This window comes from Perca fluviatilis, chromosome 5 (assembly GCF_010015445.1).
Source record: "Perca fluviatilis chromosome 5, GENO_Pfluv_1.0, whole genome shotgun sequence".
Lineage (NCBI taxonomy): Eukaryota > Metazoa > Chordata > Actinopteri > Perciformes > Percidae > Perca > Perca fluviatilis.
In genome coordinates, this window is record NC_053116.1 from 7,964,145 (window position 1) to 7,991,844 (window position 27,700).

Here is a 27,700-nt window from a genome sequence, read left to right on the forward strand (position 1 = left end):
CTTCGCTCAGAAAAAGGATATTGAAAAGAGCAAGAGACCGGCTTTTTGAAGAGTGAAGGCTACCGTAGCTGTAATACCTACTTTGAACTGTGTGGCGCGAGAGGGTTGATTGCGATTGTCACTGCCCGATGTGAGTCGTGTGCAGATGTGAGTTGAGCATACTCAGATTTAAACGGTTTACGGCATAATGTGTCTTACTGAAATTTGTAAAATCCATAAAATAGTAAACTTTTCTCTTTACAGAAAATAACAGAAGATGGAAATCATTTCAAAAAACGTTTTAGCTATCTGATTGTTTGATTGCTAACGTTAGCTCAAAACGCCATTCAAGTGACAGCCTTTGTTGTGTTTGATTGCTAACGTTAGCTCAAAACGCCATTCAAGTGACAGCCTTTGTTGTGTTTGATTGCTAACTTGTAGCCAGCAGCAGCAGTCCTTTCATAAACGTTTTAGCTATCTATGATTGTTTGATTTTTAACGTTAGCTCAAAAAGCCGTTAGCATCTTGTAGGCTACTTGTCGCAAAGTGACGACGCATGCGCAACTCAAATCTGCACTCAACTTACATCGGGCAGTGACAGCAATATATGATCTCAACGCTAGATGGGAGAAATTCCTACACATTGGACCTTTAAGTAGAATTTTCTTGTACTTTACTTAGTTATTTATATTTCTGGAAACTTTTAACTTTTACTCCACTACATGTCCTAAATAAAATGTATACTTTTAGTCCCTTACATTTCCTAAATCAAATGTACACTTTTACTCCGATACATTTCCCCTAAGCATCTTCGCTACTCGTTACTTGCAAGAAATGTTTTCGTACATTGGAGTGAAAGATTCTTCCGTGCAAAAAAATTAAAATTCTGTGTCTGTTTTTCTCTTTGTTCTCTTTCTCCGACTTTGAATTTAATGTTTAAAGTGTGGAGACCTAGTCTAGCAAGACCAAGCTCAAGCTTTTTAAGATTGAACATTAGTCTGGGGAGTCTGCTCTGCATTTTCTACTGCACGAGAGGCGCGATCAGCGGGCACAGTTCAAATGACTCTGTACGCGATTGGATAGTCCTTCAACCAATCAGACCAGCGAGCCGGGTGATGTGGTAGCGACAGCGGCATCAATGGGTTGCTGCCAAGGGGGTAAGCCAGCCTCCACAAAGCGTACCTCCCATGGAGCCATTTTGATGCTAACAAGCCATTACCTGCCGTTAGCATTCCATTGACTGCCATTCATTTTGGCGCCACTTTGACAGCGAATAACTTTACATCTGAAGCGTTTAAAGACTCTATTTGTCCATTGTTTATTTCTAAAGAAACACAACAATATATAAAAGGCTCCATTACCTTGTACCTCACGTTATGGCTCCGTAGCAGACGTTTCTGTAAAAATAGGCTAACGATGTCCAGTCCCATGTCGAAGTGTCCTTGGGCAAGACAGTGTTTATCTGATGAGCAGGTGGCACCTTGTACGGCAGCTTCGGCCTCCAGTGTATGAATGTGAGTGAATGGTGAATGGTTCCTGTACTATGTAAAAGCGCTTTGAGTAGTCGTTAAAAGCGCTATATAAATACAGTCCATTTACATTTTATAACCACGCAACTTTCTGTCGCATAGTAGAGAAATTACTGTACAGTACAGGAGAAACTCGCAGGCAGTTTCGACTTACATTAGCTGTTTAAGTTTAATTACTAATGTTAACTAGCATTTTAGTTAGCAATAATTAGCCTGTGTCTATGTTATCTCCTTACATATACCTACGCTCTCCGTCTCTGTAAGATTGGGAATGATTGAGATTTCTCTTGGCACAGCTACCAGAAGTCTTCCAACTTTCAGACAGGTCGTTCACGTCACATCTACGTCTTCAAGCTCAGTTGGAGGCTGCGCAGTAACGGAAAAGTGCTTCTATTTTCTTTTATTTCACTGGTCTCCGTAGAAAACAACGGCGTCACACTGTCCATTTATTTTACTGTCTATGGTTGCTTCGGTGGCCGCCTTGTTGAATGTAAACAAGAAGCTGCTTGGTCGCTTCTCTATCGTCCTCGTGTTAAACCCACCAATGGCGCGCCAGGTGGATAAGCCAGTTTGTGATTGGTCCCCGCAAAATTGTAATGGAAGCAGGAGAGATAAACGTACAGGTTTCCAGCCTGAGCTGCAGGGCGAAATCAAATCGCCGGAATATCGGCCTGGGTTTACCCAGTCTAGTGGAGACCCTGAATATTATGCTTCACTATGAGGAAGCCACAATCAAGTTCATAATCAAAGTTTTTTACTTTTACTTCTAATAATTAAGTACAGCAAATACATGAAAAATACATTTCATACTTAAGTACAGTAGCCTACATATCAGATACTTTAAGACTCTAAGTAATTAGTAAAGGTAAAAGTCACTCTAAAAGGTGACTTTAACTACTACCAAAGTCATTTTCTGGTATGATACTTATACTTTTACTCTAAGTATTGCTTTAAAGTACTTTATACAAGACTGCTTGTAGACCTCAGGGTCTCTGCTGATAAAACACCAGTACTGGTAGCAATACTACAGTCTAAAAATACTCTGTTACATGTAAAAGTCCTGCATTCAAACTCTAATAGGAGTAAAAGTACAAAAGTACTAATATCAAAATATACTGAGAGTACCAAAAGTAAAAGTACTCATTATGAACAATGGTCTATTTCAGAATAACCTATTATAAAATTATAATTCTTGCTGTATTAATGTGTTCATCATTTTAATGTAGCAGTTGGTAAAAGTGGAGATCATTTTATTTTTTGATCACATCTGCTCCATCGCATTTAGATCGGTCGCTCTATCGAATGCGTTTATATCCTATCGAAATCTGTAATCTTTTTTTATATAGGCCTTAGTGGTCCCCTAATACTGTATCTGAAGTCTCTTTTATATAGACCTTAGTGGTCCCCTAATACTGTATCTGAAGTCTCTTTTTATATAGGCCTTAGTGGTCCCCTAATACTGTATCTGAAGTCTCCTTTATATAGACCTTGGTGGTCCCCTAATACTGTATCTGAAGTCTCTTTTATATAGACCTTAGTGGTCCCCTAATACTGTATCTGAAGTCTCTTTTATATAGACCTTAGTGGTCCCCTGTATCTGAAGTATCTTTTATATAGGCCATAGTGGTCCCCTAATACTGTATCTGAAGTCTCTTTTATATAGACCTTAGTGGTCCCCTAATACTGTATCTGAAGTCTCTTTTATATAGACCTTAGTGGTCCCCTAATACTGTATCTGAAGTCTCTTTCCCGAAATTCAGCCTTGGTGCAGAATTACAGCCACTAGAGCCAGTCCCACAATGAGCTTTCCTTAGGATGTGCCATTTCTGTGTCTGTAGCTATTGAGGAGGAGAGAGGGGGGGCAAAGTGGAGGGTGGGGGTGTGGCCTTGACCAACTGCCACTTTGCTTGTTTGAAAGCCATGATGTCTCTCTCTCTCTTTCTCATGGGTGGGCCAAATTCTCTGGGCGGGCAAAGCAGAGAAAGGGGAGGTAACCTTGCTCCTTATGACCTCATAAGGAGAAGATTCCAGATCGGCCCATCTGAGCTTTCATTTTCTCAAAGGCAGAGCAGGATACCCAGGGCTCGGTTTACACCTATCACCATTTCTAGCCACTGGGGGACCATAGACAGTCTGGGGGAACTCATATTAATGTTAAAAAAAAAACTCATAAAGTGAAATTTTCATGCCATGGGACCTTTAAACTGCTAGGTAGGTAAATCTGTAATAATACATCATCATTTATAAGTGGATTTATAGTTTGTATTACTCTGAATCTGCAAAAGCAACTAAAGCTGTCAAATAAATGTAGAGGAGTAAAAAGTATAATATTTTTCCCATAGATGTTGTGGAGTAGAAGTAGAAAGTAGCATGATGATTTAACACTCAGGAACCATTTTTCTTCCTAATATGTACTTTTACTTCACATACTTTTATAAACTTAGGCTATATATTTATTTACCAAAGTAAACGATCTGTGTACTTCTTCCACCACACACACACACACACACCAGTGGTGGAATGTCACTAAGTACATTAACTCAAGCACTGTACTTTACTTTTTTCAATTGCTTACACACTCAAATTAAAACTTTCCCACAATTAGCAAAACTTTACACTCAAGGAGTAAGATTTGCCCAACTGTAAGCACTTTTTGCAAAACATTACACACGTGTATGCATTAGACACAGAAATGTATTGTGATGTCACTTCCTTGCAATTCCAAAGCAAAGGCTTTCAAATGAACACACCCATGAGCCGATTGGTTAAACACAGCCACCAGGTGTGCACACACACTCGTGCTTAATTGTAGACACACCAATCAGGTTTAAGCACTATAAAAAAGGCAGCAGGCAAGTCTAGTATTTTCTGTACAGTGTGTAGATCTTTTTTTTTTTTTTACTGTAATTGTAACCTGTACTGGATACTGTATTGTATGTGTGCCTGTTGTTTGCTGAGCTAACAGTGTTATGCACACTACCGTAGTAGCTGTATGAAAACTGGGACATGTTGTTGTTGTTGTTGCTGTGATTCTCCATGTTGACATGTTGACTGATTTGGGTATATGGAGAGAAATTAATTATATTTTCCTCAGTCTGCAGCATTGGTCTTGTGTAGTGTTTGGTGAACTTATTGTAAATTTGCACTTTCTCTGTGTACTTCATATACAGTACTCTAATCACTGAGAAGTAGAATTGCTAAAAGTGTTTCAGGTTAGCAACAGCAGTGTGTAACTGGTTCAAACAGGATTAAGTCATATGAAACGTGTGTGTTTCATATGGTAACAAAATATGTTGTTTTTTTTATAAATTAGTGTAAAGTTTTTTGCAACAGTGTTTCATTTTGCAAAGAGTCTGAGGTGTACATTTCAGAGATACTTTTTACTCCACTACATTCATCTGACAGCTTTAGTTACTTTACAAATTAAGATTTTTGCACACAAAAATGTGCAAAAATGTCTGATGTTTTTATTATAAAGTAAACTAGCCAACAATATAAGGGCCTACAAGTCCAGCTGAAATGATGACACCATTAAACACACAACTGTTTGGATCCTTTACACTTTCTAAAATGGGAGGATTTAGAAGTACTTTTACTTTTAATATTAAGTACATGTTCCTGATGATAGGCTACTTACATACTTTTTACTTAAGTAACATTTTCAATGAATGACTTTTCTACTTTTAAATTTTTTTATTTTTTTTTACAGTGTAGTATTAGTACTTTTACTTAAGTAAAGGATCTGAATACTTCTTCCAGCACTGACAAACACACACACACACACACACACACACACACACACACACACACACACACACACACACACACACACACACACACACACACACACACACACACATACACAGGAGGTCCAGGTCCGGTTCATACTTCGCGGGCTCCCGGTTCATGTGGCCGCAGCGGACACGTCAGCAGAGGGAGATCAGCACCCTGGACAGCGGCGGCTGTCAACAACAAGCAGCCAGAGCTCCGGCCAACCCTGCCCAGCTGCACCGGGACGACTGGGAGCACAGGGGCACGCACATCACCCGTCGGAGGGCGGATGGATGACCAGATTTAAAAAAATAAAAAAATATCCCGACTTGTTTACAGGATGATAGGGTTGTTGTTTTTTTTCTCTCCTCCTTCTCTTCTCCCTATTCCGGAAGTAGCTGCTGCGTTGGTTCAATCTCCAAGCCGACCATTTCGAGGAGGAAAATCAGCGCCAGCAGTATCATCACCACCATCTATCTGATCCAATAATCAATGCCATTTACTGCTGTGTAATTGCTCTCGGATGCGAAGACATCTCCATGCGTCGTTCCCTTTCTTTCTCTCGAATAAGAACATTCCCAGGGTGCCTTTATAATTCTGCCTCTCTCTCTTTTTTGGGGGGGGGGGGGCGAGCGCTTGCAATGAAATGCTGATGGACATCGAGGCGAAGATGGGAAACACGGGGCTTTCGGGTGTTTTGTGTGTTGCCGTGTTTCCAGCTAAAGGCGCCTAAAGGGAAGAAAAAAATGACAAGGATTGTGTTTTTGATCTCGACGTGGATTGTCGGGGTGAATGGCTCGGATTGTTCGTGGATCAACCAGAGGCTTTACAAAAAGGAGATGAAATAGAGGGAGAGAAAGAGAGAGCGAGAGAGAGAGAGAGGGGGGAGAGAGAAGAAGAAAAATGGACCACGATCTGACGCTTGGGATGCTACAGTGAGGGACAGTAAAAAACCAAAACTAAACCACAGCCTATTATAATCAACCAAAATCAAACTTCCATTCCATCTTTCATTTCCCTTTTTTTGGATTATGATTCTTGACAAGAGTCCCAGGTGCGACTGTGTGGATGGCATGTCGTTGTGTTTTACATCCCATCTTCTATTCCCCGGCTCTGGGCTGCTCTCTCTTCCACTCGTCCACTCTCTCGCAGTCTTCTGCTTTGGGTAGCAAAAACATGTAGGCTATTTCTTTTTTTGGTTGTTGCTGCAAGCCCAGCTAGTGCATCTGAAAAAAAAAGAAAAAAGGAAGAAGCTGTCTTTGAAGGAAAATGGACCGTGGAAATCAAAGCCTGTGCAAGTTGTAGTGTTTTTTCTTTTTCTTTTTCGTTTTTTTCTGTTTGTTTCTGGGGTGCGGTGGAAGATGCATCCATAGACAGCGTTTGCTGAGGTGTTTGAAGGATGCATGTTGAAAGAGCGTGTCGGCCAGCTGAAAGAGAAAATCGTTCATCCGCATTGGCTTAGACACACATGCCATCAGTGGGGCGAGAGCCTTTTTATTTCTCTGGATTTCCAATTAACAGGCTGGCTGTGGCATTAATGAAAATCTACAATAAGAATGAGCACATCGGGTGTGTGAATAATAACGACATAACGACAAAAAAAACCATCGTAATAACAATAATAGGGAGGGAGAGGAGACACAAAAAAACACTTCATTCATTTATTTCGGTCTGGCGGATTCTTTATGTAGCCCAACATGTTCAAGTATCGGATCCGCATGTTTTTTAATGAACTGAAAGTCCTGGTGTTTATGCGATCCGATTCGAGACAGTCCAGCTCAGACACAGAGAGACGGCCCGCCACCATGCGAGGTCTGGGGATGGGCGGCTGCGGTTGGCCTCCCTTCGTCGACTGCCATTCCCGGGATGACGAGGAGGAGTACTACGGCAGCGACCCGCGGCCCCGGAGCCTGGCTTTCGAGGACAAGGAGCCCAAGCTGTCGGTGGGACTGGACGCCGTGTCTCTGGCCAGCACCGCCAGCAGCCTGCGGACCCCCCAGTGCCGGATCTGTTTCCAAGGCCCAGAGCAGGTATAGACATGCAGCAGCAGCAGCAGCAGCAGGCGATGCTTCCTAATGCTGATGCCACGTCCTGCGTGAATCACACTTACACACACACACACACACACACACACACACACACACACACACACACACACACACACACACACACACACACACACACACACACACACACACACACACACACACTGTTTGTTTCACGTTTCTGTGCTTTCAATGTGCCGAGCCTTTGTGCTGCTGGGGAGAGCCATCTCACCATGCATGAATGCACGGTTGGTTGTTCTTTATTTATTTATTTTTGTAGGAAGTTGTCATTTTTTTTAAACACTTCTTTTGTGAAATCTGCCATTTTGAATTTTTTGTTGTTGTTGTAGCAAATCACAAAGGGTCTCTGATTCAGTGGAGCTACTACTGTCCTGTTTTACCTCTCTCTCTCTCTCTCTCTCTCCCTCTTTCTCTCTCTCTATCTCTCTCTCTCTCTCTCTCTCTCTCGTCTCTTTGTCTCTCCACCCACCTTTCCCTCAAATCCCTCCTTTAAAAAAAGAAAAACTAGGATTAAGCCAAGATTGTATAGCTAATCATGGAAAATAGTCCAATCAGTTTTATTTAAATAACCCCAAATCACACAATTGCCTCATACATCTTTGGATCTGCACAGCATGGACACCCTCTGTCCCTAAACCCTGGATTTAGAGGCAAATATTGTTCCCCCCCTCCTCCCTGATGATTGCTCGGGGATGAGTTCATCTAAATAACACTGTTTTCAAAGCTAAGCTAATGAGTGGTGGAGAGGCAGCAGTTCCCACACTTCTGAAATCCGGCCAGCATAGCAACAAAGAAAGTTAGCCAATTAGGTCTGCGGGATGACAAATAGAGTGAGAGGGGACTGAATATGCATGAGACACAATCATTTTGTAAATGTGTCACAGAAACAGGAGGATCAGCTATTGATCTGGTGACGACCACTGTTCCCGGCCAGAACAGTGCTGTTGACTGGGGACCGCGAACGGCCAAGTTAAAACGAATTTGCCATCGCATGTTGTGCATTCTCTTCTCCCTGGTGCTTGATTTTTGGTTTTATTGAGGCTCCCCAAACAGAAACAATAAGTGGTGCACCTCTTTGGTCTGTGGCCAAATGCCGCTCTCACCAGATGTGCAGAAACCTGTGCCGCCTGGCTCGCGAGGTACAGTCCTTCAGGCCTGGAGATAATTAGAAACACTGTAAATCCTGTAGGAGCACAGATGGATATTACCATTTAGTCACTTCTCTAAGATAGGCGTGTAGTGTTATTACAGCCCATGTGCTAATTTTTGACATCTGCTTTAGAGTTTCTATTGTTGAGACATAATAAACTGTAGAGCCACAGGACAGAGTGTACATAACTCAGTTCAGGCTTGTTTTGGATATGAAGCCATTCGGTGTTTCAGACAGGGATCAACCCCCGGTTGCTGTCTTGCCCACTCACAGATCCTCCTTTAATAAAAGGTTTATGTTTGGGGCTTTGGGCTCTCCGGCAAGGTGACTCATCGTGCAACATGGCTCTGAGCTGCCTCTTTTAGGTACAGACAAAAGAGCAAGCAAACAAAGCACTGAGGGAAAACCCTGAGACTCCACTACTACATCAGCTCTGATATTAGCTGCTTTTATATATTTTTTGCCTGCACAGCACTCAAAGTGCCTCATACCTCCTTGGGTGCAGGGTGGTGGGAGGGAGCTCACGTTTGCCATTTTATTGTTATTTCATTATTCAAGCAGGTCACAACAGGGGCCGGGACCATGTCGCTGTCAGCGGGCAAATTACCTACAGACATAATCACTTTGCTCTGCGGGCAGCATTGAGTGTGAGACCTTATTAACTGTCTGTCAAAGGTGTCAGCGTGTGTCGCTGTACAGTACAGTAGGTCTGCATTCACAGAAGCGGCGGCGTGAGCCTGCTGGAGTGGTCGGCCGAGTTAGGTCTGCACGGAACTGTTCCGGTACCATTTTTTTTTTCTTCCCGATACCGATTCCGATACCTGAACTTGCGTATGATTTAACAGCTGTATACTACTAACCCCTGTATGGATGGGATATATGATTGCTATCACTGTTGTCAGTCTGGCTCAGGTTGTGAAACATGAACAAACGCAAACAATGAATGACAGAAAACTTCCTTTTATTATCCAGTTTGAGAGCGAGTCGTAACAGAAAAAAAGGATTAAATAAACTACTTTAAAGTAGATTTTCTTCCGGGCTAAATTACGTATCGGCTCCACGCAGTATCGGAGGCTTTTCCGATACTGGTATCGGTATCTGGTGGTTCTAGTGATGGTGGTGGAGGAGGAGGAGGTGGTGGTGCACCCCCCCGCCCGCTCTTTTCACTTGCAGTGCCCAACAGCATGTTTCCACAGTAAAGGTTACAGCTGAGGAGGAAGACCACTTTCCTAGTCATAGAAGTGACACTCCAAATTAACACCTTCATGCTTTGTGAAGTAGCCTTGAGGGACAAAGCCACGCCAAATCATCTGAGCAGGAGTGTGTGTTTGTGTGTGTGTGTGTGTGTGTGTGTGTGTGTGTGTGTGTGTGTGTGTGTGTTGGAACAATGCCCATTTGTCGTTTTTTTTCCCGAATATATATATATATATATGTATATAAGTAGGCATTGCAAAAATAAAAGGCCACTCATCACACACACACATGCACGCACGCACGCACACACGCACACGCACACACACACACACACACACACATACACTTTTTTATATATATATATATATATACTGTATTTATATATAAAAAGACCAAAACTGACAACGAATTGATCTGCTACCAACTATCATGTGTGAATCCACATCCTGATGTATATTATTCGTCCGTGCCATAGGGATCCATTGTTGTCCAAGAACAATTTAAAACACAAATCTTGTAAATTAAACGACAAAATAAAATAAAATGGGAATATTCAAGTAAAGTATGTCAAAATTGTCCTTAAATACAAATTACTGTGTGATCTGACAAAGTTTAAGGTTTGGTTAGGTTTATAAAAACATTTTGGTTTTGGTTAAAATATGTTCTTTGTTAAGGGTTAGTGGACCTTTGTTGTCATGGTAAACGGTTGTAAAAGTCTCCACACTGTTGCCCTGGGTGACATGTTCATTTCCAGAAGGTCTGGCTAGTCCACACAGCATTCCGGGATGGGAGAAAAACGTGCTTCGGTTTATCGGCATTTCTTTAAACCAATCACAATCGTCTTGGGCGGAGCGAAGTGCCAGATGGAGCCCCGGCGCCTCTGCAAAATAGCCTCGGGAAGGAACTTGTTTTGGTGGAACGTGTGTACGTTCAAAAGTAGTTTTAGACGTGCAACAGAAAACTCTGATTGGACAGATAGTCTAGCTAGCTGTCTGGATTTACTCTGCAGAGATCTGAGGAGCAGGTAACCATAGTCCTCACAAATCCACCGCAGGTTAGAACGCCAACACAAAGGAAGAGGAAGGTAACGGACATCCGGCCGAAAAGAGTGAAATCCGGCAGAATTTCCGGCAGCACCGGAGCAATCCTGGAAGTGGAACGTTGTGGATATAGACTAGTCCAGATGTGACCTTTCATGTCTTGTTCTGTGTTTTTGTACCCCGTGCATTGCATTCAGGTGTGGAATTGACTCTCAAATGGGAGAACCTGCAAATAGAAAAGTCACATTACACAAGTGTGTGTGTGTGTGTGTGTGTGTGTGTGTGTGTGTGTGTGTGTGTGTGTGTGTGTGTGTGTGTGTGTGTGTGTGTGTGTGTGTGTGCTTATTTAAAAAAAACTTATTATGAGTATTACTATCTGTCATTAACTCTACAGTTCTTTTTGCATTGACCTCAACATTTTTTACTGCATGAAGCTCAAAACAAGGTTTGGTTTCCTGCAGCTTTTTCTGGCGGTACCAAGTTTTTATAGCAATTATATGTTCGGTTATTATTGGACTTAAGTACATCAAAAACATCTTTCACACCTTCACTTTGGTTTCCCAAAACTAAACGTACATCATGTGATCTGCGAGCAGGACGATCAGTGTTTGCGAACATCAGAGACAGAGTTTGAATCTTGAACCTTTGTTTTGGGATGAATTCAGGAGACGCTTTGAAGAATTGTGAATGTGAATAACATGAGCTTTCACATTTAGATACGTGGTATTACTTGATAGTGATAATTAGACGCTTGTGCAGAGAAATTCCTTTCTAAAATACGGTCTCTCTTATTCATCATTAATGGAGCAGCTCCAGAAAATGCTGCTCTTGATTTTCACTTTAGATGAGACATACATTTAGACAGAACGATCACATTTTCTGCTTAAACAGCTTCTGTTCGAGGTGATGGTTTAAAGTCATAATCACAGATTTTAAAGGTCTTTGTTTTTATTTTGTTCTAGTTGATCGTGACACTACCATCCTCACACAAGGCCGAAAACATTTCCTCATAAAACACACACACACACACACACACACACACACACACACTTTCCAACGACAGCTTGACATTTAAGAAATGTTTTCTCTCATATGGGTTTTATTTAGTTTCTCATATACTTCTGACCTTCTCTGTGGTTATCTTTATAATGTCAGCAGGCAAGTTATTTTAAAGTTTATGAGGAGCATGTGGCTCATCTGCCAAAACCCAATCTTTTATGCTGTGGGACACTTGAAGTCTTTTAATATAAGTGGGAAGGTCAAACGAGCCAGATGGGGGACCGACAGAGTGCAGACGGACAGGGGGTAAAAATTAAGCATTATTTGTGTCAATGCAGTTCTCTGGTGCATCAAATCTGGATTGATTTAACTGGTCATTCTCTGGCAAATTACTGTGAATGTATTCTGAGTTATCATCGGTAAATGAAAGATTTTGATGAGCAAATCAGCGCCGATTCACACAGAAAACCGAGCAAGTAGACATCAGCTGTTTTTAATCATTTCTTTTTTTTTTTTATTTCTGTACTACAAAGCTAATCCATGTTTAGCCGCTCTAAAAAAAAAAAGTGTACTATCACTTGAGCCTTGTCCCGCTCTGTTATTCATTACATACATTGTGTTGATTACAACAGAAAAAAATGTCATTCTGTTTTAGAGACCAAAACAAAATCTGTGAAAAATGTATGATGTTACATGAAGAAACACTACTACTTCAACTATTTGTAGGAAGTGCTGGACAAAGTATAACTGAGTAACACGTGACAAGGTGATATAAGCGGGAAAAAGGGGTGTGGGGGGGGGGGTGACATCCCCTTGTTAGCAAAATGACCAAAGTACATGCCCCGTGTTAACCTGCCATCCCCCTGCCCCCTCTTCATCCCCCAGTAGAAAAGAGAGTGCAGGGGCAGAAGGGTTGTTGAGTTGAATACGTTTGTTAGCAAACGACCAAAATACATGCCCCGTGTTAACCTGCCAGCCCACCCTCCATCCCCCAGTAGAAGAGAGAGTGCAGGGGCAGAGGGGCTGTTGAGTTGAATATGTTTGTGTAGTCGGCCTGACCCATTGGTCCTTGATGTGACTGAGGTTTGTGCATGTTAGAATCTACGGTCCCGACCATGGCTCTGAAGTATCAGTAACTGTGTGTTGATAAAGCCATGACGCTGTCCGTGGTGCTGAAGTTGCAGACGGATTTGTAATTGCGACTTTTTCTCTGAGTCCCGCCCTTCTGTCAGTTTCATCTTGGTTCTATAATATTCCCTAAACTATATAGGCGGGGCAGGGGGGTGGGGGTATTAAACAATACGGAACCAAAAGTGTTGTTCATGATGCGGTTTGCTAGTCACGGAACAAATAACATAGATAGATAGATAGGTAGATAGATAGACAGACAGACAGATAGACAGGTAGGTAGGTAGGTAGGTAGGTAGGTAGGTAGGTAGGTAAGTAGGTAGGTAGGTAGATAGATAGATATAGATAGATAGATAGATAGATAGATAGATAGATAGATATAGATAGATAGATAGATAGATACAAATACAAATGTATGTTCTACATCAGCTAAATATTAGGCACCCAGCACACAGAATATATACAAGAAATTATAAATAATAAAATATAAGAACGCCTACTAAAAAATATACACAGGAAAGAATGTACAAACGTATGTACAAGTGGCGGATCAAGAATTACACCCTACTTAAATAGTATGTATAAATATGTAAGTAAACCTATATTCTAGTCCAAGTTGCACTAGTATTGTGTTGTATAGTGAGTTCTATCCAACACTCAGAGGTGAAGTGATAAACAGTTTTATTGCCTGTGGCAGGAAAGATCTCCTGTAGCGGTCCCTGTGCATCGAAGCTGCCGGAGCTGTTGGACCAGTGTGTGGGGGGGAGGGGGGTGGTTGGGTTTATTCACTATAGATAACAGTTTGTTCAGTGACCTCCTCTCCACCACAGCTTCAAATGTCTCCTGTTTGCAGCCAATAACGGAGCCAGCCTTTCTGATCAGTCTGTTCAGTCTTTTGATGTCGCTGGGTCCGATGCAAACATACCGGTAACAGTTGTGTAAGGGATCTTAATTTGAAATTCAGTAATTAGATTACAGTTAATAATCCCATAACGCTCCGTTTCTTTGACATTTGGGAGGTCAACTTGTTCGCTATCTTACTGGGAGTTTGGTGGAAGGTTGATATCTGAAGTTCACTAATTAACATGCAATATCTTGTTTGTTTTATCGTATAAAAATTTGAGTGTAAAAACAACAATTTTTGTTTGACCATTTCAGTGATTTCCTGAGTGAGTTTTTGTCCCCAAAAACATTTGTTAATTTGTGAGTTTTAGAGGTGCTGGCAGGCAGGTTTTGTTATCTTTGGACAGAGCCAGGTTAGCAGTTTTCCCCCAGCGTTCAGTCTTTATGCTAAGCTAAGCTTACATGCAATATATTTAACTGACAGACATGAGAGTGGTATCGATCCTCTCATCTAACTCACAGCAGGAAACTATAAGCTTATTCCCCAAAATATCCAATGATTACTTTAGATGTGCATGTTTATCAAGACATTTGGTCCACGTGTTGTACTTTAATCCAGTTTACAAAGAGTGAATGCTTTTTTTAAATCACAACCTTTGAATTCAACACCACTGAAGTAAACACTCCCACCTCCTGTACGTGCCAGTCAATATGCTTGTTTGATGTCTGAGAGATGTAAGTTAGTTATGAGTTCACTCAGAGTTTGTGTGAATCAGGCTTTCAGCAGCTCGCCCCACCTCTTCCTGCTGCTGTTGCCCTAGTCTCGCTTTGCCAGACCTTCCTCCACAGCGCTGCGGAGGAGAGTCTGGATAGTCCAGACAGCATTCTGGGATGGGAGAAAAACATGCTTTGGTTTATTGGCATTTATTTAAACCAATCACAATTGTCTTGTGTGGTGCAACGGTGCCTCTGCCAAATAGCCTCGGGAAGGAACTTGTTTTGGTGGAAAAGTTGTTTTTAGTCGTGCAACAGAAAACTCCGATTGGACAGATAGTCTAGCTAGCTGTCTGGGTTTACCCTGCAGAGATCTGAGGAGCAGGTAACCATAGTCCTCAGAAATCCACCGGAGTTTAAAAATACAACACAAAGAAAGCGAAAGGTAACGGACTTCCGCCCCAAAAGAGTGACGTCCGGCAGAATTTCTGGTGGCAACGGAGCAATCCCGGAAGTGGAACGTTGCGGATATAGACTACTATTGCCCTAACGTGCCTCTTCGCCAACTGGGCCCTGCATCAAGCTGGGATTGACCAGTGATCCACACAGATGTTCTTCCCCAACACTGTTGTTTTAAAAGCTTTCATTCAGACGTGAGCATCGGTTTGGTTTTAGTTTTTTTTGCTCTTCGTTAAGTGAAATAAGACCATCGACGTCTGTGGCAAACCATGCCGTTACATTCAACGCCATCTGACAGAATGGGTGTTGGACAGTGAACGATGTTGACAGCCTGAATGTGGTCATCCCTGATGTGGCGAGTTTGCCAACAGGCTTCAGGTGCTGGTGTGGTGCTGAAGAGACACTGACCTGTTACTGAAATTATTAGAAAGAGAAGGAATGGTCAGAAAAAGAGGAAGGTGTTGTCATGTTTATTTTTGCTGAAGGGAGAGTAGTCTGTTTTTTTTTTATTCTTACCTAGTATATTTTATTCCAGCTATCCTTGCTTTGGGAGATTTATTACATTAAAAAGAGATCAAAATGGTTTCCTCAAAAAGATGCTTTCAATTGCACCACTGTTCTTAAAGGAGCATTTTTCCATAAGCAGAGCAACCAACATGGTTGTTTTGTGAAACACAATGCACGTGGATCTTGTTAGTGATTGGTATCTCCTGCAAAACTGCAGTACAATTAAATGTATCATGTAAAGTTAGCCTATAATGCACTTTCAGCACCACACATATGTTCAGTGTAGACTAGAGAGATGAAGCAAGATGACTGCCTGTTTATAGTTTACAGTGTTTCTAATATAATATGGTAACACTGTCATTGTGTCATGAACCAAAGCATTGAGAGTTTGTTGTAGCAACCAACATAACTTAGATTCATATAGCGCATTTCATGAAACCCACGGACGCTTTACACAAGTAACGTTACAGGGGGACAAGGGCAAAGAAAATAGTAGGCCAACACAAACACGGAGTAAAAGGAAAACGTCCACGCTAAATGTAATTTAATGTCGGCTACTGACGCACAACCACATTGCGCAATCTAAACTTATTTTATGAATGAAATAGACATATTACATACCTGAGGGCCAATTCAGGGACGTTTTTGAATCATTTACAATCCCATAATTGTCTCCATCTGTTAAAGGCCGGACAGAGTGTGACTCGTGTTATCCCCATAGACAGTAAAATAATGGACAAAGCAATGCCATAGACTTCGACGGAGACTAGTGAAGTCAATTAGAGGCACTTTTCCGGTGAGCGCTGAGCGTTACTGAGCAGCCTCAAACTGAGCTTGACGACATAGATGTGACGTGAGCAACGTGTCTGAAAGTCTTCTGGTAGCTGTGCCAAGAGAAATTTCAATCATTCCCAATCTTACAGAGACGGAGAGCTAGGTATATGTAAGGAGATAACATAGGCACAGGCTAATTATTGCTAACTAAAATGCTAATTAACATACGTAATTAAACTTAAACAGCTAATGTGAGTCAAAACTGCCTGTGAGCTTCTCCTGTACTATACGGTAATTTCTCTACTGTGCGACAGTAAGTCGCGTGGTTATGACACAGTCGTTAGCTTATTTTTACAAAAGCGTCTGCTATGGAGCCATAATGTGAGATACAAGGTAATTTTTTATACAGCCTTTTATACATTGTCGTGTTTCTTTCGAAATAAACAATGGACAAATAGAGAGTCTTTAAACGCTTCAGATGTAAAGTTATTTGCTGTCAAAGTGACGCCAAAACTAATGGGAGTCAATGGAATGCTAATGGAAGGTGATGGCTTGTTAGCCTATGAATCTCCCCATAGGAGGTAAGCTTTGTGGAGGCTCGCTTACCCCTTTGGTTATCCCCCGTCGTCTGTCACTTTCTCTTTTATCTTTTAGTTGTTCTTTGTTTAATTTCCTTCTTTCCTGTGATGGTCCTGACCCAGTATTAGCCATAACTACAGCAGATAACTTCTAAAATAACATTAAAATACAATTAGGCATATAAAAAGAAATCTCCCGCTTGCTTTTACCAAAGGCTGGATACTAACACAGGCTTTTCCGGTGTTTCAAAAAAATCTGTGATCCATCAGAATCTGTTACTGTAGCGCCGTCTACCTGCCAAAAATCATTCTGCGACTTTACAGGAAAAATCTGACATGGGCAGAGGCCTTATTAAAAACCATATAAAAAATAGCGTTAGTCTCGTTTGCTGTTACAGGTCATTTAAGACCATTGTATGAAAAATGACAGAGCTTTAGAAACATTAAAAAGTTACATATAGTCACTTTAAATGATGTATCCTTTAGTTATTAATGGTTATAGGTTATGATTAAGAATAGTTCACACATTTTGGGAATATATGCTTATTCGCAATCTGAGCGTTGTGTCGATCTTCTCGTCTAACTCTCTGGCAGAAAGCTAATTTAAAGAAATTTTAATGCTGCCATAAAATATTTATAATTAATAGGGATTTATAAAAGAAAAGTTTCAGCCCTCCTCCTCTCTCAACGCATTCTCATGAAAAGGTTTTGTAGGATGTTGTACAAAAACTAATGCACAACACTTGGTATGATATCATTTGAAATTACCGCCGGCCGGTCATGTGATGAGCGGCACAATGAACGTTACGTTTATCGGTCTTTACAGTTCAATTTAGCTGAGAAAAGGGGACTGTGAGCTGGGTACAGAGCACCTTGAGGTTGCGGTCCTTTCAGCTGCCTTTGATGTTAAGTTTAGCTGACAAAAGGTGAACATCCTGGGGCGACGACAGTTCAGTTTAGACACCAAAACAACTAGTTAAGATTAAATGAAAGATTGTGGTTTGGGTTAAAACACCGACCCCCTAGTAGGTTAGCCTACCCCCCTAGTAAGCTACTCCTGGTCGGGACGCGAACACCCGTTTCCTGGCTGAAGGTCTTGTGTTTTCCCCTTAACTTCTTCCAGGACATGAACGCCACTCCCTGGCTACAAAGCCCTGTGTTTTAGGACACATCCATCCACCCCGACCTCCTCCGTATGCAGTTTTTCACACTCTTATACAGCAGCAGACATTGTGGTGCATACTGTAATAAATAAGTGGAATACATTTGAATAGCGTACGAATGCTTAAAGCTACATTGTGTAAGAATTTCTCCCATCCAGCGGTGAAATGGTATATGACAACCAACTGAATATTAGCCTCACCCATTCCGAGCGCGTTTTAACTCCTACGGTGGCCGTATTATTCCAAGAAGTACGACTTTGTCCGTGAGTGTTCCTTCCAGTGTAATAATAGTTTTACGTTTTTGTTATTTTGGTACCATTTCATAGCTATCAGGTTCCCAAACGAATGCAAGCTAATGTTAGTCAAGTATCAGTGTGATCCTCCATCTTCAACAGGCTTTCAAATCTGCCGGCAGATCGAGTAATCTCCCCCGGCTTCAGTGTAGAAGCGCGAAAAGATGAGGTATGTCCCTCTTGATGATTCTGAATGGCAGATTCTACGCTTACGAGAATACTTTGATTAGTTGGTGGAAGTAATTACACGTGAATTTCCATACACTCTCTTAGTATTTAAATCAGCATCTCTGTTTGTATTCTTACTTGCCGGACGCTAAAGAAACAAGATCCATATATTTCACTAGCGGAAATTAGATCAGAATAAAAAATAAATAAAAAATGGAAAATATCAAAATACTATTTGTTGTGCAGTGAATTGACGCTGCTGTGTTTTCCTGTGTGTCTGCCCTGCAGGGTGAGCTGTTGAGCCCCTGCCGCTGTGACGGCTCGGTGCGCTGCACCCATCAGCCCTGCCTCATCCGCTGGATCAGCGAGAGGGGATCCTGGAGCTGCGAGCTCTGCTACTTCAAGTACCAGGTCCTGGCCATCAGCACCAAGAACCCTCTGCAGGTAACAGGAAGGGAATGGGCAGCACACACACACACACACACACACACACACACACTCTGTGGAGCCACAAAGAAAAGCTATTCTGGGGAAAAACATGGCTTCACATCACCAGCTGCTACATTAAAATAATGCACAACTGAATGCATCAATAATTATAACCCAATATAAGGGTATTTATATCCTGAAATGGGCCATTGTTGTACTTTAAGTATATATTGATGCTAATACTTACATACTTTAAGTCAATTTTGGAAGACAGAACTTTTACTCTGAATCCTGCTGAAAAGCCAAATAAGCACTGTTACTGTGCCTGTGTACATGGGCGTATGTTTTCTTTCAACACTGAGGGGACAGACACACACACACACACACACACACACACACACACTACATTATAAACACTAAACGTTCCCCAGAAATTTGAGCGTCAAACACTTAAAGGTGCCCTGCCACACATACTTCATGACTTTGTGGTAATGTCTGAAGTTCTACCGTGGACTCTGTAACATTTTTTTGTGGAAAAAATGCCTTAGTTACCTTGTTTCAAACCATTCTAGCGTGGTATAGAAAGCCCGTGGGAAGACTCAGCTCGATTTGTGCCAGTTCTCATTAATATTCAACAAGCTAAGCTGTTTGAATCTGATTGGCTAACAGCTAGCCAATGAGAGCCTGGCTGTCAGAATCCTTTACCCAGCCCTACTGGGCGAGTTCATGAATAGTGATGAGCTCCGTGATGTCAGACTGACCAGCTTTTGTAATTGGCCAGATTTCTCCGCTTATTTCTTTTCAGTGGCTAGAGCTGACAGAGGAGGTAGCAGTTCATTTTCACATTCACGACATAACACAAACACATATGGACCTAACATATTTCAAAAAATGCAAGTAAAAACGGTTTTGTATGGCAGGGCACCTTTAATTTCCTGGATTCTAAGATATAAATCCGTAAAATAACAGAAAGAATTCTGGCAGCTCATTACCCGGACTTTGCTGTAATTCATACTTTGCAGTGATGTCATTACCATGGATACCTAGCGGGCAAGAAACGTCGCTAGAATGGCGATGAACAGTGGCCAGCCACGAGAATTGCAGCCTTGCAGATTTCCAATACTACAATCAATCAACTATTTAGACCATATGTCACACCATATGTCACTCGGAACTTGTGATCCATACAAAGCACCCACTGATGTTTTCATTGCTTTGAAGCTGGCAAAGTCTCTACCAGACTTGGAGTTTGGAGATATTTACATCTATTTTATAGAGAATCCGTCACCTTACACCGCATAAAAAATGAAAGCCTGCAAAAGTACAGATAGCTATCTTTTTTTTCAAGAGTGGATGGGTTAACAACAATGTCGTATGGGAGGTGAAAAACAGGAATATCTATAGAGTGTTACTAGTTAGTTTTTTTTATTTTTTAAACCTTCTGCCAACACTAGGCTATGGATCATGTAGGGTTTTTAACCAGTTTTTGTCAATTTGACACATGTGTTAAATTTCACAGTAGGCTTTCAGCCAACAAATTGATTCTTGAGCAAATTCACTCCTCTAACAAATACACGTTATAGAATGATGTTCTTGCCCGCCAGCCAGTAGTTGTGACGTCACGTGCAAAGTATGAATTGAAAGATGGAAATGTGTGTAGCTACAGTTAAAATAAAGAACATTTTCTGTTAGGCCTATATGAAATTCTCTCACACGAAACTGCTCAGTTAGTAAACTTCTGAAAATGTTAAAGAAAACTTCAGAAATGTGGGCTTATGGCTGCTGCTGCTGGGAACAGCGGTCTTCTGGAAGACTTGGAGTTCAGCTTTTCTTTGAGAAAAGAACAAAGAACGGCACAGAAATCCTTCTTAAAAAGGAGGATGTGTTCGTAGTTTTGCCGACCGGATGCGGCAAAAGTTTAATCTATCAGCTAGCTCCGCTATCTTCTTCGTTGCTCTGCCTGGTTGTACCTCTATCCTATTAGGTGCAGAGTGAATTTGAAAGACAACCGTTTATCCCGCCCCTTGGATTGAGCCCTGCCAATGGTGACGTCCCAGGCCCAACATCTTGATGTGGGTCTGGCTTGGCAGGCTACATATGCCCTGCATCCCCCCCCAAAAAAAATCTACGCCCATGGGATTTGATTTACATACAGAGCAGAACAACAAGTCTCAGTTCAGTTTGGAGTAACAGAAGTCTCCTCATTAATCTCTTTACAACACACCCAAAGCTCTCTTTTTGACTCAGGACTCAGGTTATTGGATAAACATCGCGTAGACAAGACGGAGAGTGTAAGTGAACATGGAAACGTCTTGTCTGGTTACGTCGTGCAGGTAAACACAAAAGTTGTCATGCTCTGTGAGCTGATGTTGTTGTTTTTTTAAATTCATTAATCAGGCTGGGAGATCTTTATCAGATGTGAGAAGAAAAAAATAATGTTTTCATAATAACACATACAACTCTCTCTGCTAGAACAGATCTGTGTCCGTCGCTGTGTGTGAGGACTGTTTGCCATATTGTGCTGACACATTTTCCCTCTGCGTCACTGTCCTTCTGCCCTCCGTTTCACAGGCAGCCAATGGCTCTAAAACCTGTTGACAAGATGCCGTGTGTGTGTGTGTGTGTGTGTGTGTGTGTGTGTGTGTGTGTGTGTGTGTGTGTGTGTGTGTGTGTGTGTGTGTGTGTGTGTGTGTGTGTGTGTGTGTGTGTGTGTGTGTGTGTGTGTGTGTGTGTGTGTTGGGCCATAGCATTCTACAAACAACTGCTGCTCTGGTCACAAATTCTTAACATTTTAGTTTTGTCAAGATTTTTGTAACCACTGTTAATTTGCCTTTTTCCCCCCTAATATTTCCTAACAGGTGTTGTGTGTTGGAGAGTTTTACTGAAGTACTCTACTTATACACAATTAACAGTGCAGCATGTTCCGATGTTGCGTTTATCAAAGAAAATTAATTGTCATGGATTTAACAAGTTGTTTGTAACTTTTCTTGTTGCTTATTATAATAATAATAATAATCATTTTTTTTTTATTATTTATATAGCACTTTTTAAAGTACTCAAAGACATTTAACAATAAAATCAGTACATTTAGCACATTAAAAACAAGTGAAGCAATCAAACCGACACATACAAAACATGCCTAGCAAGTGAGCCAATAACAGCAGGTGAAATGTAATATTATGTAATGGTGAAGGCCAATCTATAGAGGCAGGCTTTGATAAAATATGACCCCTTAGTACTTAGTTGTAGAGTAGCTTAACTCAGTGGTTCCCAAAGTGGGGTCCGGGACCCCCAGGGGACCTTGAGGGTGTTGCAGGGGTTCCCCAGCAAAAAGAGGAATTATTTTTCACAAACCTTTTCACTATAATTCCAGCAATAAGTAACACAATGACATAATGTATGAACATTTTGGTCATGTTTTTTTTAATACACTTTCTGTAGTAAAACATCTCAAAGCAAAAATCCTCTCAGATAGTGCTCCGTGGAACAAATGGGGGGCCGTGGTCTAATTTGTATCAGTTTAGGGGTCCTTCACGTGTTAAAAAAAAAACCATTGGCCATTGGCTTAACCCATTTGAAAAAAAACAGAAATTATGAATTTGATTCCAAAAATGTTTTTACATATTTGTGAGGAGGAAAATGCTGATCTTTAGTACATTCACTGTGACAATACTTAAGCAGTAAGCCACCAGCTGGGCTGACTGCACAGTGAATACCTCCCACCAACCTGAGTCACTTATAACACCTTCGTTACCATTTTATTGCCACTACGTGAAACCCACAAAGCCAGCACAAAGGTCAGCTAAAAGGTAGAGATAAAAGAGGATGGCACTTGAAACTGGAATGGCGAGCGCAGACCTCCGACAAGGCCATGCCCTGTCTCTCAATGGTAACGAAAGGGAAAAATAATTTGTGTATCTGCCTGTGTTTCGGATCCGCTACAAAATGTAGTCTTGCGTTGCCAGACCTTCCTCTACAGCCCTGCAGAGGAAGGTCTGGCTAGTCCACACATCATTCTGGGATGGGAGAAACGCGTGCTCTGGTTTATTGGCATTTCTTTTAAACCAATCACAATTGTCTCGGGTGGTGCTAAGCCCCGGACACAATGGCGGTGCCTCTGCAAAATAGCCTCGTGAAGGAACTTGTTTTGGTGGAACGTGTGTACGTTCAAAAGTTGTTTTAGTCGTTAAATTGTTAAAAAGTATAGCTCCACCATTGAATTATTAATATTTTCTGTGATTTTCAATGACACAAAAAACCAGTTGGAATAAAATCAAATGTAAATGTACATGTATCTGCTGTATTTGTGTGCACAGGTAGTGAAACCATGTTTTTTTACAACCATAAACTGTTACATAATAATATTTCAAGTGATTACGACTGAATATGTGTACATTTGTACAAGTGCGCGTGTCATTTTTCTTGTATTTTGGGTTCCTGACAGCATGTCCTTAAAAAGTGATATTACAAAATTTCATTTTAGACATTTATTTACTATTTTATTCATATATTACGCTACTTTTGTTAACCCAAGACTTTTGTAAACTCATTTCAAGCACCAAAACAATTGAGTGTAGGTCTGTTTTCTCAAGAGATTTGAATTAAAAAAAATGTAAAAAATTTGAGTTAAAAAGCAGTTGAAGACTTTATTTAAACAGGCTTTTAGTTAGACAAGGTTTTTGATTTTATGTACCTATGTTTTTTATTGTGTTCTTATGTCTTTTATTCATTGTATTTCATTTTATTGTGAAGCACTTTGTGATTTTTAGCTGTAAAAGGTGTTATATAAATACATTTTACTTACTAACTTATATTTGTTAAATTGATGAAAATGATGCTTCAGATTTATAGCTGAAGAAGGGAATCATGCATGTGGGGTAAATACAGTGTAAAAGGTGCTAAAACAGGACAAGAATGAATGCATAGAAAGCAAAAAAGAAGCCTCCATTCTGGACAGGATTTTGAGTGCAGGACCTTTACTTGTATGTTTACATACAAAGTTTTACTTTACTTAAGTAAAGAATCTGAGTACTTCTTCCCTATGGCATAATTTCCACTCGGGACACGTCTCCAACCCCCACTTTCAAATTAATTTGATATTATTTTATTAATAAGTCTCAGTCATGGACCACCATTTTAAACAATAAAGAAAGTAAGACATCTTGTTCCTATTCATAGTTTAGCAATATTCTTTCTTGAAGAATGTATCATTATGATGAACTTAATTATTTCCTGGATTTTGTATCACCATGGTTCCTAAATGGATGTAGAAATTCAGGAAATGGGATTCAAATCGCAAAAATGTTTTTTTTGGCATACCCCCTAACCCCTGTTTCTATAATATGTATAATGTTTTGTGTCCCCCCCCCAACTTCTCAAACCAAAGTTACACCCTTGCTTCTTCCACCACTCATACAGACCTTGTTCTCCTCTTGCAGTGGCAGGCCATTTCTCTGACGGTGATAGAGAAGGTGCAGATAGCGGCCATTATCCTGGGTTCCCTTTTCCTCATCGCCAGCATCTCCTGGCTTATCTGGTCCTCCCTCAGCCCCTCGGCCAAGTGGCAACGCCAGGACCTGCTCTTCCAAATCTGCTACGGCATGTACGGCTTCATGGACATCGTCTGCATAGGTAAAGGACAAAGAGGACGCCGAGATGCGCAAACGTAAAATCACACGGCAGTATTATAAATAGCTTTGGCAGCAGCAGCAGGTACAGACGGATTGTATAAGGATATCACATGAAAAGACTGGGGCGTAGTGGAAAGTTTAGGTATCAGAACACACAGGGATGCATTATGCAACGAGAAGCTCAGCAGCAACACAAAAACATATTAATAAACATAGGTTGCATTATGCAAGGACAAACTAAAAAACATGTATTCAGTCCCCATTCTGCTGGTTGATAAGGTCATACACAATTACACCGAAACCAAACTAAGCATGCAGATGGTGACAACTACACTTAAAAAAAAAGCCCATTTTGATGTGGCAGAGAAGAAGAGTTTGTGTTTTCTAGCAGCAACCTGGTTGACTGTTGTCGTGTAGTTGTGAGTTGCCCGTGTAAGACAACACTGAGAACAGATGGCACCACATATCTGCACTGTGATTGTTGCCAACTGTCTATTCTCATCCACAGGCGAGATGGAAAGTTCCTACCTATCATTGTGATTGAAGCCGTTTAAGCATAACATGAGGTGCAAAGATAAAATAAGACAGACTTTATCGATCCCGCAATGGGGGAAATTCACTCGTCACCAGCAGCTCAATGCAACACTAGAAATAGACACAAAAAAAAATACACATTCAATTTAAATAGGATCGAAAAATATACAAAGAATAAAATAGGAAATAGAAGAAATAGGAAGAGAGTAAGAATGGTAATATGTACCCTATAAAAACGTCTTGTTTATACAGGTGGGGAGAATATATATACAAATATATACAGATGAATAAAGAGATGAATGTGAAAAACTGTTTGTATTCTCACGCCATGGAAACTTCTTCCCCTCTGAAGTCAGCCTCATATACAAGGCCCCGGACCCCCACTAGTCACTACACTTGGACTATACATCTGCCCATTGCACATACTATATATTTATTTGCATTCAGCCTCATTTATTATATACTAAACAGCTATTTTGTATATATATATTTTGTATTAATGTTTAGTCTCGCATTTCCAGACCTTTCTCCAGGAGGAGGGTCTGGCTAGTCCACACAACATTCTGGGATGGGAGAAAAACGTGCTCTGGTTTATTGACATTTCTTTTAAACCAATCACAATCGTCTTGTGTGGCGCTAAGCGCCGGACGGCGCCACGGTGCCTCTGCAAAATAGCCTCGGGAAGGAACTTGTTTTGGTGGAACATGTGTACGTTCAAAAGTAGTTTTAGTCATGCAACAGAAAACTCAGATTAATAATAATAATAATAATACATTTTATTTAAAGGCGCCTTTCTCGTCACTCAAGGACACCATACAGGGATACAAAAGACATTAAAAGCAGCAAAAAAAAAGAAGAATACAACAACAATTGGACAGATAGTCAGCTAGACAGATAGTCTAGCTAGCTGTCTGGATTTACCCTGCAGAGATCTGAGGAGCAGTTAACCATAGTTCTCAGAAACCCAGTAGATTACAACACAAAGAAAGTGGAAGGCCGAAAAGAAGGACATCCAGCGGAATTTGGGATATAGACTAATTAATGTTTAATATGTTTGTTTGTCTATGTATGCCCCTATCACCAAGGCAAATTTCACGTAGGGTAACTACTGTGGCAATAAACTCCTTTTCTCATTCTTATTTCTGATTTCGGAAATGAAATGACAGGTCATGCACACTCTTCTTTTTCTTCTTCTCCGTGCCCAGGCCTCATCATCCACGAGGGATCGTCAGTGTATCGGATCTTCAAACGATGGCAGGCCGTCAACCAGCAGTGGAAAGTACTAAACTATGAGAAATCAAAGGACCTGGGCGACCCGCTGAGTTCCAGCAGCAAGACGGGGGCCCGCGGCTCTCGGGCCAACCCTCACGGCCTGGCCAGCAGCAGCGGCGGCGGGCGACAGAGCAGGAGGTTAAGAACTATCCTGAACCACCACTGCGGGTACACCATCTTGCACATCCTGAGCCAACTGCGGCCCAACGACCCGCGGATCAGCGCCGCCTCCAACCGGGAGGTGGTGATGAGGGTCACCACCGTATGAGTCGGACCGGGGGCGCGCGCGTGATGGGATAGAGCTTCGTCTTTGTGTCCTGGTGTAAACACGAGGACGGACTCGTGGACCTAACGTTAAAAACCACAGACTCGCGTAGGCGACCTGCGAGGAGCCGAGCGACGCCACATCAACAGACACTGGAGGATTTCTCCTATGGTTTCGTACAACAAAAAGAAAGCCAGATGCTCCCTTTCAAAAATGAAAGAACGGATGAAAAGAAGGATGCATTAAAAGACATGACATGAGATGTTTGGAGGAGGGGAAAAAAACAAGTGTAAACAGGCTTTATAACCTAATCCAAGATGAAGAGACGTTTTTTTTTTCCAGTTCAATATCAGGATGCACAAAGACATTTTCCTTTTGCTTTCTCTCTTCTTTGGTTTGATTTGTATCTAATTCTTTTTTTGTTTTTGTTTTTGGTTTGTTTTTCTACTCACTTTGATTTTGTACGGATGTATGATTTTAGAGGAACTCATGTAACTCCATACATGCCAGGCGTTTCCAGACAACTATGTATAATGATCTTAAAATTTCTACAAGATAACCGATGCTGGTAAATAGACCGAAAACTGAAACAAACAAACAGACAAACAAACATGAGGGAGAAACACATAGGTGACAACTGAACAATAAGTCATTACAAGTAAAAAAAGAAAAAAATTACAAAAAAGGAGAAAAAAAAGACTTTAAAAAAAAGAAATCAGTAAGATTTCAGTGACACTTAACCTTTCTGCAATAAAGATAACGTATGTACATTTCACAGGGGGTTTTGCATGGGTATATCATTTTATTCTTCATCACATAACATAAGCACATGACAAATTTGCTCTATTTCGAATGGTGCTTGCCAAAAATAAACACTTTAGAAACATGTGATTTCATTGCACCAACTTTTTGTCAACATGACAAATGGCAGTGTGTTACAGCTATTTCAGCTCAAATACAGATTGTTGCTGCTGTGTGCTGATATCGGATTTGATAATAAGTAAACTATTGGATTAAAAATGGGGATCAGATGATCTCTTACTACTCAGTCTCACTCAGTCTCTTCTTTACTCCACCTGCAGCTTCAAGACGTGGTTCCCAATCATATCAAATGGGGGTCTGTGGTCTGATTCATGTCAGGTTAAGCGTCATTGACTTAAAAAAGTTTGGTATACACACTGGCTTAAAGGTCCCATGGCATGAAAATTTCACTTT

The 27,700-nt window shown here is 41.1% G+C and overlaps 1 protein-coding gene across 1 annotated transcript; it reads left to right on the plus strand.

Moving 5' to 3' along the window:
- The first annotated feature begins 5,369 nt into the window (after positions 1–5,369).
- Positions 5,370–27,536, plus strand: march9 (membrane-associated ring finger (C3HC4) 9). The gene is made up of 4 exons (XM_039800391.1): positions 5,370–7,309; positions 18,644–18,799; positions 24,223–24,415; positions 26,154–27,536. The coding sequence occupies exons 1-4, from the start codon at positions 6,977–6,979 to the stop codon at positions 26,486–26,488; spliced, it is 1,017 nt and encodes a 338-aa protein (XP_039656325.1). The 5' UTR covers positions 5,370–6,976; the 3' UTR covers positions 26,489–27,536.
- The last annotated feature ends 164 nt before the right edge of the window (positions 27,537–27,700 follow it).